This window comes from Engystomops pustulosus, chromosome 2 (assembly GCF_040894005.1).
Source record: "Engystomops pustulosus chromosome 2, aEngPut4.maternal, whole genome shotgun sequence".
Lineage (NCBI taxonomy): Eukaryota > Metazoa > Chordata > Amphibia > Anura > Leptodactylidae > Engystomops > Engystomops pustulosus.
The window spans coordinates 9,860,366-9,876,611 of NC_092412.1; the positions used below are offsets into that span (position 1 = coordinate 9,860,366).

Sequence of the window (16,246 nt, forward strand, 5' to 3'; positions counted from 1 at the left end):
ATGTATATATATGTCTCTGTATACAGTATAGGTGTGGGATGTATATATGACTATGTATGTAGCTGTATATATATATGTCTGTATACAGTATAGGTGTGGGGTGTATATATGACTATGTATGTAGCTGTATATATATGTCTCTGTATACAGTATAGGTGTGGGGTGTATATATATGTCTCTGTATACAGTATAGGTGTGGGGTGTATATATGACTATGTATGTAGCTGTATATATATGTCTCTGTATACAGTATAGGTGTGGGGTGTATATATGACTATGTATGTAGCTGTATATATATGTCTCTGTATACAGTATAGGTGTGGGGTGTATATATATGACTATGCATGTAGCTGTATATATATCTCTATATACAGTATAGGTGTGGGGTGTATATATGACTATGTATGTAGCTGTATATATATGTCTCTGTATACAGTATAGGTGTGGGGTGTATATATGACTATGTATGTAGCTGTATATATATGTCTCTGTATACAGTATAGGTGTGGGGTGTATATATGACTATGTATGTAGCTGTATATATATATGTCTGCATACAGTATAGGTGTGGGGTGTATATATGACTATGTGTGTAGCTGTATATATATGTCTCTGTATAAAGTATAGGTGTGGGGTGTATATATGACTATGTATGTAGCTGTATATATATGTCTCTGTATACAGTATAGGTGTGGGATGTATATATGACTATGTATGTAGCTGTATATATATATGTCTGTATACAGTATAGGTGTGGGATGTATATATGACTATGTATGTAGCTGTATATATATCTCTGTATACAGTATAGGTGTGGGGTGTATATATGACTATGTATGTAGCTGTATATATATGTCTCTGTATACAGTATAGGTGTGTAGTGTATATATATGTCTCTGTATACAGTATAGGTGTGGGATGTATATATGACTATGTATGTAGCTGTATATATATGTCTGTATACAGTATAGGTGTGGGGTGTATATATGACTATGTATGTAGCTGTATATATATATGTCTCTGTATACAGTATAGGTGTGGGGTGTATATATCACTATGTATGTAGCTGTATATATATGTCTCTGTATACAGTATAGGTGTGGGGTGTATATATGACTATGTATGTAGCTGTATATATATGTCTGTATACAGTATAGGTGTGGGGTGTATATATGACTATGTATGTAGCTGTATATATATGTCTCTGTATACAGTATAGGTGTGGGGTGTATATATGACTATGTATGTAGCTGTATATATATGTCTCTGTATACAGTATAGGTGTGGGATGTATATATGACTATGTATGTAGCTGTATATATATGTCTGTATGCATGATGGGTGTACACTGTATATAAATAATCCGCATCCCAGGAATCTCAATATGAGCCTTTTTCAAGCTATGATTAGTATAAGTTCAGTTTTTCAGCACAACAAATGTAACTCTGCTTATACTCGAGTCCCTTTCCGACGCCCCTGCAGATCCTCTTCTGTCTTCAGCTGCGGCACCGTCTTCGGCTCCCCACACTCTCCCATTGCACAAACCATGACATCAGCCACTTGCTGACACCATAGTTTTTGCGGCGGCGGCTCACGCTATGATGTCAGCAAGCGGCTTACGTCATGGTTTGTGCGACGGGAGTGTGTGGGGAGCCGAAGACGGAGCCGCAGCTCAAGACACGAGGATCTGCAGGGGCCGTCGGGACGGTGAGGCCAGAGTTCTTGTTTTTTTTTTTTCTAGGCTAGGTAGGGAGCTGTTGGCTATGTACAGGGGGTAGGGGGGTTCAGTGCCTATATATGGGGTGGGGGAAGCTAATGGCAGGAGGGCAGGCACTGGCTATCTTCTAGGGGGCATTGGCTGTCCATCTACTAGGGGGCAGGGGTTGTGACCAATGCATTTCCCACCCTTGTCTTTTACTCGAATCAATAGGGTTTTCCAGGTTTTTTTTGTGTTAAAATTAGAGGCCACTGTACATACTTAGTATATATGGTACATACATTCTAGACAAATCGCAACAACTGTTGTCTGCTGGCCAATTGTGATACAGGTGTTAGCGAAATATTAATACAGGGCATGTCAAATGTGTATAGATCCAGGCTAACCAAACTATGTTTAATAAATATATTGGTCAATAGCTCCAGGAGGGGCACATATTTATGTAGCCACCAGGGCTTATTTAAAAGGGGGGGGGGGGGGGTCGAGGCAACGTCAACTTCTTTTAAATGGGGAGACAGAATCTCAATAAGACATCTGCTCGGCCCATGTGACCCTGTATGAATCTAACAGGGGTCACTAAATCGGTGTCCCAAATATTATACTTATGGGCATAATAATAACGCAAGTCACCCCCCAGACACAAAATATTATGACCATCGAATGTATAATCTGTACAATGACATATTGATATAAATGACACCGAGGGCTGAAAAGTAAAAAGGACAAAAAATTGTGTAGAAAAAAGAAGGCAGCAGATGATGGTGAGAACATCCCTGAATGGCTTCAATAGTTCAACGTTATCACAGTGTTCCAATACAATCCTACATTTCAGATTGAGAGTAATCGTCAGGCTAGGTTACTAACAAATACGTAGACTTAATTCTAAATGCTACTTAATTCAAAGTCATTATTTAGCCCCATAAGTCTCAGGGTATCGAGAGTATTGTATCCATTGACTTGTACAACCAATTTACAGCTCTCTTCAAAGTTGATTTTCTGGGTGATGGCTACACACTGGATCACGAAAGAAATAAGCGGCTACTGGGGCTTGGAGTAGCCGGATATGAGGCTACTCCACGCCCCAGTAGCCTCTATTCTCCGCCTACCATGTCATCTTCGGCGCATATGTGCAGGAGCACCGGCCTTGGAGCTATGGCCGCGCAACCGCAGGCAGTCTATTTTGGACATTACCAAAAAAGAACCAGAGCCTGCACCAACACTAATTTGTTGAAATAATACTCTTTATTGAAAGTAAATTCATAAATTCAGCATATACACTCACTGGCCACTTTATTAGGTACACCTGTCCAACTGCTCGTTAACTTAATTTCTAATCAGCCAATCACATGGCAGCAACTCAATGCATTTAGGCATGTAGACATGGTCAAGACAATCTCCTGCAGTTCAAACCGAGCATCAGTATGGGAAGAAAGGTGATTTGAGGCCTTTGAACGTGGCATGGTTGTTGGTGCCAGAAGGGCTGGTCTGAGTATTTCTGTGGGCGGAAATGCCTTGTTGATACCAGAGGTCAGCCGAGAATGGGCAGACTGGTTCGAGCTGATAGAAAGGCAACAGTGACTCAAATCGCCACCCGTTACAACCAAGGTAGGCAGAAGAGCATCTCTGAACGCACAGTACGTCCAACTTTGAGGCAGATGGGCTACAGCAGCAGAAGACCACACCGGGTGCCACTCCTTTCAGCTAAGAACAGGAAACTGAGGCTACAATTTGCACAAGCTCATCGAAATTAGACAGTAGAAGATTGGAAAACTGTTGCCTGGTCTGATGAGTCTCGATTTCTGCTGCGACATTCGGATGGTAGGGTCAGAATTTGGCGTCAACAACATGAAAGCATGGATCCATCCTGCCTTGTATCAGCGGGTCAGGCTGGTGGTGGTGGTGTCATGGTGTCTTTGGGCCCCTTGGTACAACGCCACAGCCTACTTGAGTATTGTTGCTGACCATGTCCATCCCTTTATGACCACAATGTACCCTGTAACATCTGATGGCTACTTTCAGCAGGATAATGCGCCATGTCATAAAGCTGGAATCATCTCAGACTGGTTTCTTGAACATGACAATGAGGTCACTGGACTCAAATGGCCTCCACAGTCACCAGATCTCAATCCAATAGAGCATCTTTGGGATGTGGTGGAACGGGAGATTCGCATCATGGATGTGCAGCCGACAAATCTGCGGCAACTGTGTGATGTCATCATGTCAATATGGAGCAAAATCTCTGAGGAGCTTCCAGCACCTTGTTGAATCTATACCACGAAGAATTGAGGCAGTTCTGAAGGCAAAAGGGGGTCCAACCCATTACTAGCATGGTGTACCTAATAAAGTGGCCGGTGAGTCTATATACGGTGAGGTAGCCTAGTGATATATATGTAGGGTGCTGCTAATGTGTGGAGTGTGGGCTATAGAATGGATATAGGGATGTAAAAATGTATGCGCTAGAAATTGTACCCCCTGGTAAAAGTGCTGTAAGTGCATAAAGTGCCACATGCCTAAATATAAAAGTAGCAAAACTCTGCCATAACAGCAGTAAAGTGCTCATGTCAAATTATTGAATGCCATGTTATTCTACCTAATAAGGATAAAAAAGTGTGAAAAAAATGTGAAAATGACATTGAAAATGTCAAGGTGGTGGGGATAGCTGGATGTAGTTACGTATCCAGAACTACCCTCTACTAGTGCAAAATCACAACATGTGTATACAATACAATATAAAGATATGTATACATTATTTCAAATATTAATGAAGCAATAAAAAATTGTGATACCAAAAAGTGAAGACAGAACAAAAAATATATAAAATATATAAGTGAAAAGCAATGAAAAACCATACATAAACGTGAAAATACTGAAACATCCAGGTTTGACCAATTCATATAGAGCTTCTTGTTGCAAATACATGTGAATTGTGATGTCTTGAGACTTGATGGGTTGGAAGAAATTCGGGTAGCAAAAAACTATCAGAGATGTATCTACCTATCAACAAAGTTTTTCTGTGAGGGATCCGAAAAACAGTTAATCTAAAAACATTATAAAAAAGGTTTGAAGCTGGTGGCCTCGATGAGGCCCTTAGGCTGTGTGGTATCCAGAAGGGTGATCCACCTCAGTTCCTTTTGTAATAAAATCTTCTTCCCATCACCACCCCTGGAAACCTAAAGGACCCTGTCTATCTCTCGTACTGTGAAGCCCTTAGGGTTACAGCCATGTGCATCACGAAAATGCTTCGGAATTGGCTGTAATTTTAAATCGTTCAAAGGGTCAAAGGTCGCGTCAATCCTGGCTGCTCTTATGCTCCAAATGTGTTCTAGGACTCTTACCTTTAAGGGCCTGGTTGTCATGCCAATATAGATTTTACCGCATGGGCAGCGTAGATAGTAGATCACCGACTCAATTAATTATACAATTAATATGATATACGATTTTATATTCTTTTTCTGAATTGGAGTCGGTGAAATTCTGTGTACGCTCCATATATTGGCGTGCCTTGCACCTGCCACAACAAAAGGAGCCCCAGGAGGGGCCTCCCTTACCCAACCAACTCTTTTCTACATTGGGAACATAGTGGCTACGAACCAACATGTCCCGTAGGTTCCGTGACTTACGCCATGTGATAGAAGGGTGGCTTTTGAGACAATGTGCTAAATCCTTGTCCGTCAACAGTGTTTTTCTATTATCTCCTTGACCCCCCCTCCATTGAGAATTAGAACTTGTGATCACTCTCACTGGCTCTGTTTCCTTTTCATTCTCATTCCTTGGTCGACTTACCAGAAGAGAATTAAGGGTTTCCTTTTTTGCCCGATTATATCCACGTTTGATGGTCGCTTCTCTGTAGCCCCTATTACGGAATCTCCTGGTGAGGTCTTTAGCCTGATTTTCAAAAGAACGGTCGCTGGAGCAGATACATTGCATGCGCAGGAACTGTTCCACTGGGATAGCTCTCTTGGTCTGTGGATAGTGAGAGGAAGAAGCATGAAGGAGGGAGTTTACAGATGTTTCCTTTCGATAAACATCGGTGGTGACAAAACCCTTTGAGTCCCTGCCGATTAAAATATCGAGAAACTCTATCTGGTTTTGGCTGTAATTCCAGGTCAACTTGATATTTTGTTGGTTGACGTTGAGGCTCTGTAAAAAGATCTCCAAATCATTGGCCGTACCCTGCCAAATAAAGAGTATATCATCTATATACCTCGACCACGATATGACGGCGTCATAACCAGGGGTGCCTATTTTGGACACTCTATTACCAGTAATATGGTGGTAGATTTCCTTTAAATTTCATAAAGCACTATTAGATTTTATTTCATCCACCCAAGGCTTAAGTCGGCTCTTCTGCCTGACAATGCCATTCTCTCTGCTGACAATCTCACAGCCTGGCTGGAGGCGTCACCTAAAAATTCACTGGCCAAAGATATGTATCTAAAGGTCTTCAGAAGATCATCCCTGTGGACTCCCTCATGAAAGCCATCTTCAACCAGGACCTAAGAGATTTAGCTACTGTAGAACTGGCAGCTGTCACTTTGACTTGAGCCGCACCAGCGTCATATGAACTTCTAAAAGCTGTGTCTATTTAACGGTCTAATACTTCCGGTAAATTAGCGCCATCTTCTACAGGAACCAATGTCCTTGTGGACAGCTTTACCACGCCAAAATCCACACTTGGAGGAGATTCCCACTCTAATTGGGGGTTTCTCTTGAGTCTTCCAGTCTCGGTCCATAAATTGCAAATCAAATTCATCCAAAGAAAAGTTCCTAGGTTTTTTCTGGAGGATTTCCTCACATAGAAATTTCCTCCAATACTACACAAATAAGCCTATTTGTTTTCTCTATGGGAAATACACTTGCATTAGGATTCTTTATTTTCTGATGCTGAAGTATAGACCTTCTGTTACACTTGAAATTCCTCCTGTGACAACACTTCACTATAATTTTCCCCTTTGGCTTGACTGTGCAAATAAATTTGATGAGGTTTGGAACATGTGTATTGAAGTCCTGAAGACTGCTTATTTGGGTTCTTGTCTGTACACATTCGTTTGCTGTTGATCTTCATAATTTTTCCTCGGGTTCTATAGATACAGGACTCCCAGAGGTTTCTCCTAAAGATGATCCTTTCCATCAATGATCAGCCAGGGATCCGGGAGAAGGACAGAGAGCAGATGGCGGCCAGGATCCTGGAGCTCACCCTGGAGATGATCTCCTTGATAACCGGAGAGGTGAGAGTCTCCCAGGACACGGCTCTTAGCTCTAGGAATAACAGCGGGAAATGACTGGAGAGGTGAAGGATTCTTAGGATCTATGTAGTGATCAGTGTCTCCCCATACACAGGATTACACAGTAGTGAAGAAGTCGTCTGGTGAGTGTGTGACCCCCCGTGTGTCAGGAGGATGGACCCAGAGCCCCATCACCGAGCCTCCACCTCATTCACTGATACATGAGCAGAAGATCCTAGAACTTACCTCCAGGATCACTGAGCTGCTGAGCGGAGAGGTGAGCGCTGCAGGGAATGCTGGGACATTGTACAATAACACAAGGGAGGTGTCTGGGTGATGACTGTGTCATTGTGTGTGTCAGGTTCCTATAAGATGTCAGGATGTGGCTGTCTATTTCTCCATGGAGGAGTGGGAGTATATAGAAGGACACAAGGTTCTGTACAAGCACATCATGGCAGTGAATGGCTCCCCAGGAATTGACAATGGTAGAGACTACATGGATGCGAGGATATTAGACATTACCACAGAGATGATCTCCTTGATAACCGGAGAGGTGAGAGTCTCCCAGGACACGGCTCTTATCTCTAGGAATAACAGCGGGAAATGACTGGAGAGGTGAAGGATTCTTAGGATCTATGTAGTGATCAGTGTCTCCCCATACACAGGATTACACAGTAGTGAAGAAGTCGTCTGGTGAGTGTGTGACCCCCCGTGTGTCAGTAGGATGGACCCAGAGCCAAATCACCGATCCTCCACCTCATTCACTGATACATGAGCAGAAGATCCTAGAACTTACCTCCAGGATCACTGAGCTGCTGAGCGGAGAGGTGAGTGCTGCCGGGAATGCTGGGACATTGTACAATAACACAAGGGAGGGGTCTGGGTGATGACTGTGTCATTGTGGGTGTCAGGTTCCTATAAGGTGTCAGGACGTCACTGTCTATTTCTCCATGGAGGAGTGGGAGTATATAGAAGGACACAAGGACCAGTACAAGGACATCATGATGGAGGACCACCAGCCCCTCACATCACCAGGTAAGAGGAGACCTTCCTGATTATAGAGGACATACCAAGTGTGAGGATCATCTAGACTTCTGCATCATCTCATCATTACATATAGACAATAACATTAATCTGCACTCATCTCTGCAAAACATATTTACTCTATAAATCTTTCATCTTCTTTATCTCATGACCCCAGGAAATTATGTACTATCTTGTCCTTCAACCCCTGCACCCACTTTTCTTAACTGTGCTGCGGACTTTGTCTCACACTTTAAAAGACCCAGTACCTTCAAGGACGTTTTCACTCTACAATCCCTGTAACACACCCTAGATATCCAATGCTTCTCCCATATAACCTAATTCTCTTCTCTTGCTGATGAGAATGTTTCCTCCATGATGTCCAGCTCAAACCTCACTACTTGTGCACTTGTAACAATCCAATTGCACCTTATTCCTAACCTCACCGCTGTGCTTCTCCCAGCTTTTACTCACTTCATTAACCATCCGCTAACCACTGGTCTTGTCCAGAAACAAGAGAAGAGAGCAAAAGATCTCTGCTCTCATGTAGCTGAGCATACTGGGGTGCAATGTCCCCAAGTTATTACACACTTCCGAAGAGCAGGTCGGACATAGTTCTTGCCAGGAGGAATTGGTATGGATCCACAAGCCGTTTAGGAGGAACAATGTTGAGGAGTCGGTTTATCCCCAATCACATCAGAGGCACGAGAGAGGGCATTGGCTTTGACATTCTTCTCTGCTTGAAGAAAATGAATCAGGAAATGAAAGCAAGATAAGTAAAGGGACCAACAAGCCTGTCGTGGATTGAGATGCTGAGCAGTCTGCAGATATAGGAGATTCTTGTGGTCAGTATATATAGAGACCGGATGACAAGCTCCTTCTAGAAGATAACGCCATTCTTCCAAAGCAAGCCTTATGGCCGGAAGCTCCCGATCACCTATGGAGTAGTTCCTCTCTGTGGCCAAGAAGATTTTCGAGAAAAAGCTGCAGATGAGAGATCGGCCTTTGGACCCTTTCTGGGTGAGAACTGCACTAGCCCCTACCGAGAAGGTGTCATCCTCTAGCAGGAATGGTTTCTCCATATCAGGCCGTGTGAGCACAGGAGCCGAGGCAAAGGCAGACTTCAGCTTGGAGAAAGCGTCTTTAGCTGCCAGAGACCACAGCTTGGGATTGGTGTTATTCTTGGTCAGCGCCACAATGGGAAACACAAGAGAGTAAAAATGGGGTATGAACTGCCGGTAGTAATTTAGCCCAAGAATCTCTGGATGGCAAGAAGTCCAACTGGGTAAGGCCACTGTAGTACAGCAGACAAATTTGTGGAATCCATTTGTAGTCCCTCGATTTTGGCATGCAGACGATTGTCTCTTGGCGTCTGAGTAGTTGTACCTGGGCCTGATGGGACGCAAGGTCCGCAGAGAACACCAGGTCCAGGTAGACCACGACCTGGGTGTATAGCAAGTCTCTGAAAATGTAATTGACAAACTCATGGAATACAGCTGGTGCATTAAAGAGTTCAAACGGCATGACACTCGAAATGCCCATCACGAGTATTGAAGGCAGTCTTCCATTCATCACCTTTGCGGATGCAGATGAGATTATACGCCCCATGTAGGTCCAATTTAGTGAAGACCTTGAATAGCGGTTTCTTACAGTCATTTTGTTAAGACTACGATAGTTTATGCATGGACGGAGAGAACCATCCTTCTTGGCCACGAAGAAGAACAGTCAGAGGAAGAATACTTGCATATGAACAGCTTCTGCACATTTTCCTTCATATAGGCTGACATAGCTGCGGTTTCAGGCACAGAAAGTGGGCAGTTGTAGGAATGGCGTGGTGGCAAAATCTCAGCTTGCTTCTCCAAGAATACATCTGCAAAGTCTGAGAAGCCATGATGGATATGGAATGATGTACCACCATTGACTAGCATTCCGGTTCCCCGACGAGAACCTCCTTGAGAACCACGGTAGACTCAGCAGAACAGCAGACGTAGACAGAGGTAGCAGTCTCTTCTTGTGCAATGCCCCAATTTGCAGGCACAGGGGCTCTGTGCTGAACTGGACCGGTTCGCAGAGAATCTGCCCACTGACAAACGGGATGACCAGTGGCTTTTCAAGACAGACCACAGGAAAATGATTCTGGGAGACCAGGGCTGCATCCACAAAGTTTCCTGCAGAGCTGGAATCCAGGAAAGCAGAAGCATGAAACTGATGATCTGACCCGGAGATGAGAAGGACAGGTATGTTAAGGTATGGAGAAGCTTTGCTCTCACCTAGGGACGTTTCTCCCAGTAACCCTAGGTGCATGCTTTTCCCAGACACTGAAGATGGAGTGGACAGGTCCCGAGAAAGTGCTTCGGGCTGGCACAATAGAGGCACAGATTCTCCTGTCAACGTCGGGCGCTCTTTTGGGTGTCAGACAAGCTTTATCCACCTGCATGGTCACCTCTACAGCAGACAGTGCGGCTGTGGTGGTCTTTGGAAGACAGGGGCCAAACGGGGCAGTCAGCAGATCCTGGTCTGCGCTTGTTCAAGACGCTACTCCTCCAGACGCTCTGAAAACCGGATGTCAATCCAGGTGGCCAGGGTGATGAGGTCAGTCATCGAAGACGTAAGTTCCCGTTCAGACAAGGCGTCCTTGACTCGACTAGCCAGTCCTTTCTAGAAGGTGGCGACCAAGGCTTCTTCATTCCATGAAAGTTCGGAGACGAGGGTGTGGAATTGAACCGCGTAGTCGCCAACTGACAACAAATCCCATAACCGTAGATTCAGCAGAAGATGCCCGAGCAGGTTCCTCGGCTTATAGGCTGCATCAGTATTTGCAGATACCATGTCCATGATTTTCTCATCTCTGAAAGAAGTCAGGCAGGTTGTGCTAGTAGATCATTTGGTTGAAATCCCCATTAGAAGGATCAAAGAGTTGGTATGTTTATTCTGTCGCACATTGATGCAGTCACCTAGGACTTCACATGCATTGTTTGTGTCAGCGGTGTCTGCTGTTTCCGTGTCCCTGTCTGCCCAGATAAGTTATCCATCCCTTTTGTGTAACCATGTCTCAGTGAAAGCAGTTATGCATCTCTTCCTGTAATCACTGCCGTATATATGCAGCGTTATCAGTTAATCTATGTTTTTATGTTTTGCTATCAGCCATTTCCTCCGCCTTCTCCTCCCGCTTTCTAAATCTTAACATGGAAGACATACACTCACCGGCCACTTTATTAGGTACACCTGTCCAACTGCTCGTTAACACTTAATTTCTAATCAGCCAATCACATGGCGGCAACTCAGTGCATTTAGGCATGTAGACATGGTCAAGACAATCTCCTGCAGTATAAACCGAGCATCAGTATGGGGAAGAAAGGTGATTTGATGCCTTTGAACGTGGCATGGTTGTTGTTGCCAGAAGGGCTGGTCTGAGTATTTTAGATTGATCTATTGGGATTTTCACGCACAACCATCTCTAGGGTTTACAGAGAATGGTCCGAAAAAGAAAACACATCCAGTGAGCGGCAGTTCTGTGGGCGGAAATGCCTTGTTGATGCCAGAGGTCAGAGGAGAATGGGCAGACTGGTTCAAGCTGATAGAAAGGCAACAGTGACTCAAATCGCCACCCGTTACAACCAAGGTAGACAGAAGAGCATCTCTGAACGTACCGTACGTCGAACTTTGAGGCAGATGGGCTACAGCAGCAGAAGACCACACCGGTTGCCACTCCTTTCAGCTAAGAACAGGAAACTGAGGCTACATTTTGCACAAGGTCATCGAAATTGGACAGTAGAAGATTGGAAAAACGTTGCCTGGTCTGATGAGTCTCGATTTCTGCTGCGACATTCGGATGGTAGGGTCAGAATTTGGCGTCAACAACATGAAAGCATGGATCCATCCTGCCTTGTATCAACGGTTCAGGCTGGTGGTGGTGGTGTCATGGTGTGGGGAATATTTTCTTGGCACTCTTTGGGCCCCTTGGTACAAAGCCACAGCCTACCTGAGTATTGTTGCTGCCCATGTCCATCCCTTTATGACCACAATGTACCCTGTAACATCTGATGGCTACTTTCAGCAGGATAATGCTCCATGTCATAAAGCTGGAATCATCTCAGACTGGTTTCTTGAACATGACAATGAGTTCACTGGACACAAATGGCCTCCACAGTCACCAGATCTCAATCCAATAGAGCATCTTTGGGATGTGGTGGAACGGGAGATTCGCATCATGGATGTGCCGCTGACAAATCTGCGGCAACTGTGTGATGCTCTTCATGTCAATATGGACCAAAATCTCTGAGGAGCTTCCAGCACCTTGTTGTATCTATGCCAGTTCTGAAGGCAAAAGGGGGTCCAACCCGTTACTAGCATGGTGTACCTAATAAAGTGGCCGGTGAGTGTAGATCTCATAATAGTTTCTCCATGTAACACCTCTCTCCTACCAGACCTACCCATTACTAGTAATGACTCCACACTCTCCCTGGTCCCAGAAGTCCCTGCCGCCTTTGCCTCTCTTTTCACCTTTAAGCCCCATAACCAGGTCCTTAGTACAACCTACCGCCTCCACCTCAAGAACATCTCTCACCTTTGATACTCAACCAAGAGTCAACAAAATTACTAATCCATTCCCTAGTCCTCTCCCACCTGGCAACTGCAATATTCTTCTCAATGGTATGATACATGATATCTGATGACTTCTTTTATACTCCATTTTATTTCTGCCCACATCACATTGCCTTTACAGCACTTATGGTATTATGGCAGCTATTCAAGTGTAGTGCCGGATTCTTTTCCATCAGGGGAACATAATAATAACCTACATATTGACTCCTCCAGCTGTACCTTATCACTGCTGAATGCACATTTCCCTCAGATGCCTTCAGCTTCTACACACTGCACCCCTAAAACTATAGTCACTTACAGGATAATGTCCCATAAATATATTTATATACAGCACTTATAAGCAATTACTATACATGATGCTGGTAGTTTACTTTCCATAGATGACTGTATGTTACTGACTGGCCGGGAAAAGGAAATTCTCAATATTGTTTTCTTCACTGTACTTTTAGGAAACAAAAGTGCGAGAGGTTCCCATGGACGTCCCCCCTCAGCTCCTTGTGGTGAAGTAGAAGATAATCAGTCACATCTTTCCACAGAGGAGGGAAATCATGGAGATAAGAGGCAGTTTTCATATCCGATATGTGTGAAGTCTCTTAGTCAGGAATCAAATCTTTTCATTCATCTTCAAAGTCACCGAGACGAAGATAACTTTTCATGTTCAAAATGTGAGAAAATAATTACCCAGAAATCAAGTCCTGATCAACATGTGAAATTTCACACAGGGGAGAAGCCATTCTCATGTACTGACTGTGGGAAATGTTTTATTCAAAAATCATCTCTTGTTCAACACCAGAGAATTCACACAGGGGAGAAGCCATTCTCATGTACTGAATGTGGCAGATGTTTTACTCATAAATCAGATCTTGTCAAACATCAGAAATTTCACACAGGAGAGAAGCCATTTACATGTACTGAATGTGGGAAATGTTTCACTCAAAAATCATCTCTTGTTCAGCATCAGAAAATTCACACAGGGGAGAAACCATTCTCATGTATACAATGTGGAAAATGTTTTACTAGAAAAACAAGTCTTGTTCAGCACCAGAAAATTCACACAGGGGAGAAGCCGTTCACATGTACTGAATGTGGGAAATGTTTTACTCAAAAATCAGATCTTGTTAAACACCAGAGAATTCACACAGGGGAGAAGCCATTTTTATGTACTGGCTGTGAGAGATGTTTTACTCAAAAATCTGATCTTGTTAAACATCAGAGAATTCACACAGGGGAGAAACCATTTTTATGTACTGGCTGTGGGAAATGTTTTTCACAAAAATCTGATCTTGTTAAACATCAGAGAATTCACACAGGGGAGAAGCCATTTTTATGTACTGAATGTGGGAAATGTTTTATACAAAAATCAGATCTTGTTCAACACCAGAGAATTCACACAGGGGAGAAACCATTTTTATGTACTGAATGTGGGAAATGTTTTTCACACAAATCAGATCTTGTTCAACACCAGAGAACTCACACAAGAGAGAAACCATTTTCATGTACTGAATGTGGGAAATGTTTCACTCAAAAATCATATCTTGTTAAACACCTGAGCTGTCACACAGAGACAAAGCCATTTTCATGTACTGAATGTGGGAAAAGTTTTAATAGAAAATTAAGTCTTGTTCAACACCAGAGAATTCACACAGGGGAGAAGCCATATTCATGTACAGAATGTGGGAAATGTTTTTCTCAAAAAACAAATCTTGTTCATCACTTGAGAATTCACACAGGAGAGAAGCCATTCTTATGTGCTGAATGTGGGAAATGTTTTGCTCAAAAATCAGATCTTGTTCAACACCGTAGGTTTCACACAGGGGAGCAGCCATTCTCATGTACTGAATGTGGGAAAAGTTTTATTAGAAAATTATGTCTTGTTCAACACCGGAGAATTCACACCGGGGAAAAGCCATTTTTATGTACAGAATGTGGAAAATGTTTTTCTCAAAAATCACATTTTCTTCAACACCAGATATTTCACACAGGGGCGAAACCGTTTTCATGTGCTGAATGTGGTAAAAGTTTTATTAGAAAATTAAGTCTTGTTCAACACCAGAGAAGTCACACAGGGGAGAAGCCATTTTCATGTGCTGAATGTGGGAAATGTTTTTCTCAAAAACCAAATCTTATTCAACACTATAAAATTCACACAGGGGAGAGGCCGTTCTCATGTATTGAATGTGGAAAAGGTTTTACTCAAAGAACAGAGCTTATTAAACATCAGAGAATTCACACAGGGGAGAAGCCGTTCTCATGTACTGAATGTGGGGAAAGTTTTATTAGAAAATCAGCTCTTGTTAAGCACCAGAGAATTCACACAGGGGAGATGCCATGTTAATGTTCATAGTTAAAGACATGTGACGAGATTAGATTTCTTTTATTGGATTTCCTTCCTTTGGATGGCTTCTACCGATTTCTGTGACATATATTAGTTAAAAGCTTTGATATGTGGGTGGGCAATCAGATTATAGAAACATTGTTCAGACTTGTTCTGGATAATTGGACAATTTATACTGTGCATTATTTTTATTAAATGTGCCTCAAAGTGCACTATATGCAGGTTGCCTGTGTAGTGTGCATCGGGCGCCAGATTTATGATGCCAGAATTGTGACGAAGCTGGTGCCCCTGCACAGCTCCGACAGAGTGCAACACTTTTTTTTTTGATGCACCTTTAACATGGGTCGTGTGACTTACTCTCAAATGTGGCGCACATTGCAGAAATTTGTGTTGCATGAAGAATAGTGCAGTTGCGTCACATAAGGGGCGTGGACACTTCTTAAGTACACGTGCATGCAGTTTGTACTTGAAAGAACATGCAATGTCCAACAGAAAACTGACTCACGATCCTAGTAAATGTGGGCCTGTATGTAGAAATGATCACATGATAAACGGTTTCTTAAGGAATTTCACCTTTTACATGGTAATTTTTATTGTCAGCATCTCGTTCCTTAATCATCCTTGCTAGAAAGTCCTGCAAGGGTCAGAGCTTAGTGGCTTCCTCTCGCTGCTGGCTCCCATCTCGGAATTGTCACTTAGTCTCCCTCGTCATCTCAGTGTTTTTTTTTCTCCAAAATCAGCAGCCACACCATGAAAAAGTCCTTGTGAATAAAAGTGACCTGAACTCACAATAAACAGATAAAATGTACTATAATGATTGGTGGGACATCTGCCTGGAAGTATAAATATTCCTCTGAGATGCCCGTCAGAAGGCGGCGTAACCAGAGCTCTGTGTGCACCAATAAATGTGAATGTTTTACTGTAACTCTGTTTTCATAATGATTTTTACCAGATGGTTTTTAAAAAAAGGGGACTCGCTTATGACAAACAGAATCATGTGCATATTGTGCCGCTTGCCTATAATGGGGGGAGTCGGATTAATAGAGCACAGACAAGACAGGACAGTGAGTCGTAAGCTCCACCCTCTCCATACGCCCTGCCTCTGCATATCCTAAGCAATACAGGACAACCACGAAGATGGTCCCTCCCTATGCCAAAGTGTGGACACGAAACAGTCAATTAACACAAAAGAATGAACAGAGATCCAGGTCACAATGGAGATAGCATACAAGGCACTAAATTGCAGCCATAAAGGAATAGTCACAAAACTAGAGCCAGAAGTAGAGATAACAGTTACACTCACACAGATCTTTACAGCAGACCTTTAACCTGCAAGGAGCA

General features: G+C 43.2%; 2 protein-coding genes across 3 annotated transcripts in view; both read left to right on the forward strand.

Moving 5' to 3' along the window:
• The window catches only part of LOC140116880 (uncharacterized), a 66,567-nt gene extending 50,733 nt beyond the window's left edge, over window positions 1-15,834 (forward strand). Inside the window, exon 11 of the mRNA XM_072133313.1 lies at window positions 13,275-15,834. Coding sequence (XP_071989414.1) covers window positions 13,275-14,905 — 1,631 coding nt within the window. The 3' untranslated portion in view covers window positions 14,906-15,834. The remainder of the gene's footprint in view (window positions 1-13,274) is intronic.
• LOC140119857 (uncharacterized) overlaps window positions 7,001-16,246 on the forward strand; it is a 63,975-nt gene continuing 54,729 nt past the window's right edge. Inside the window, exons 1-2 of one of the 2 annotated variants that reach the window (XM_072139283.1) lie at window positions 7,001-7,219; window positions 7,304-7,495. The gene's annotated coding sequence lies outside the window, so the exon portion shown is untranslated. The remainder of the gene's footprint in view (window positions 7,220-7,303; window positions 7,496-16,246) is intronic. The other variant, XM_072139284.1, reaches the window with a different exon arrangement.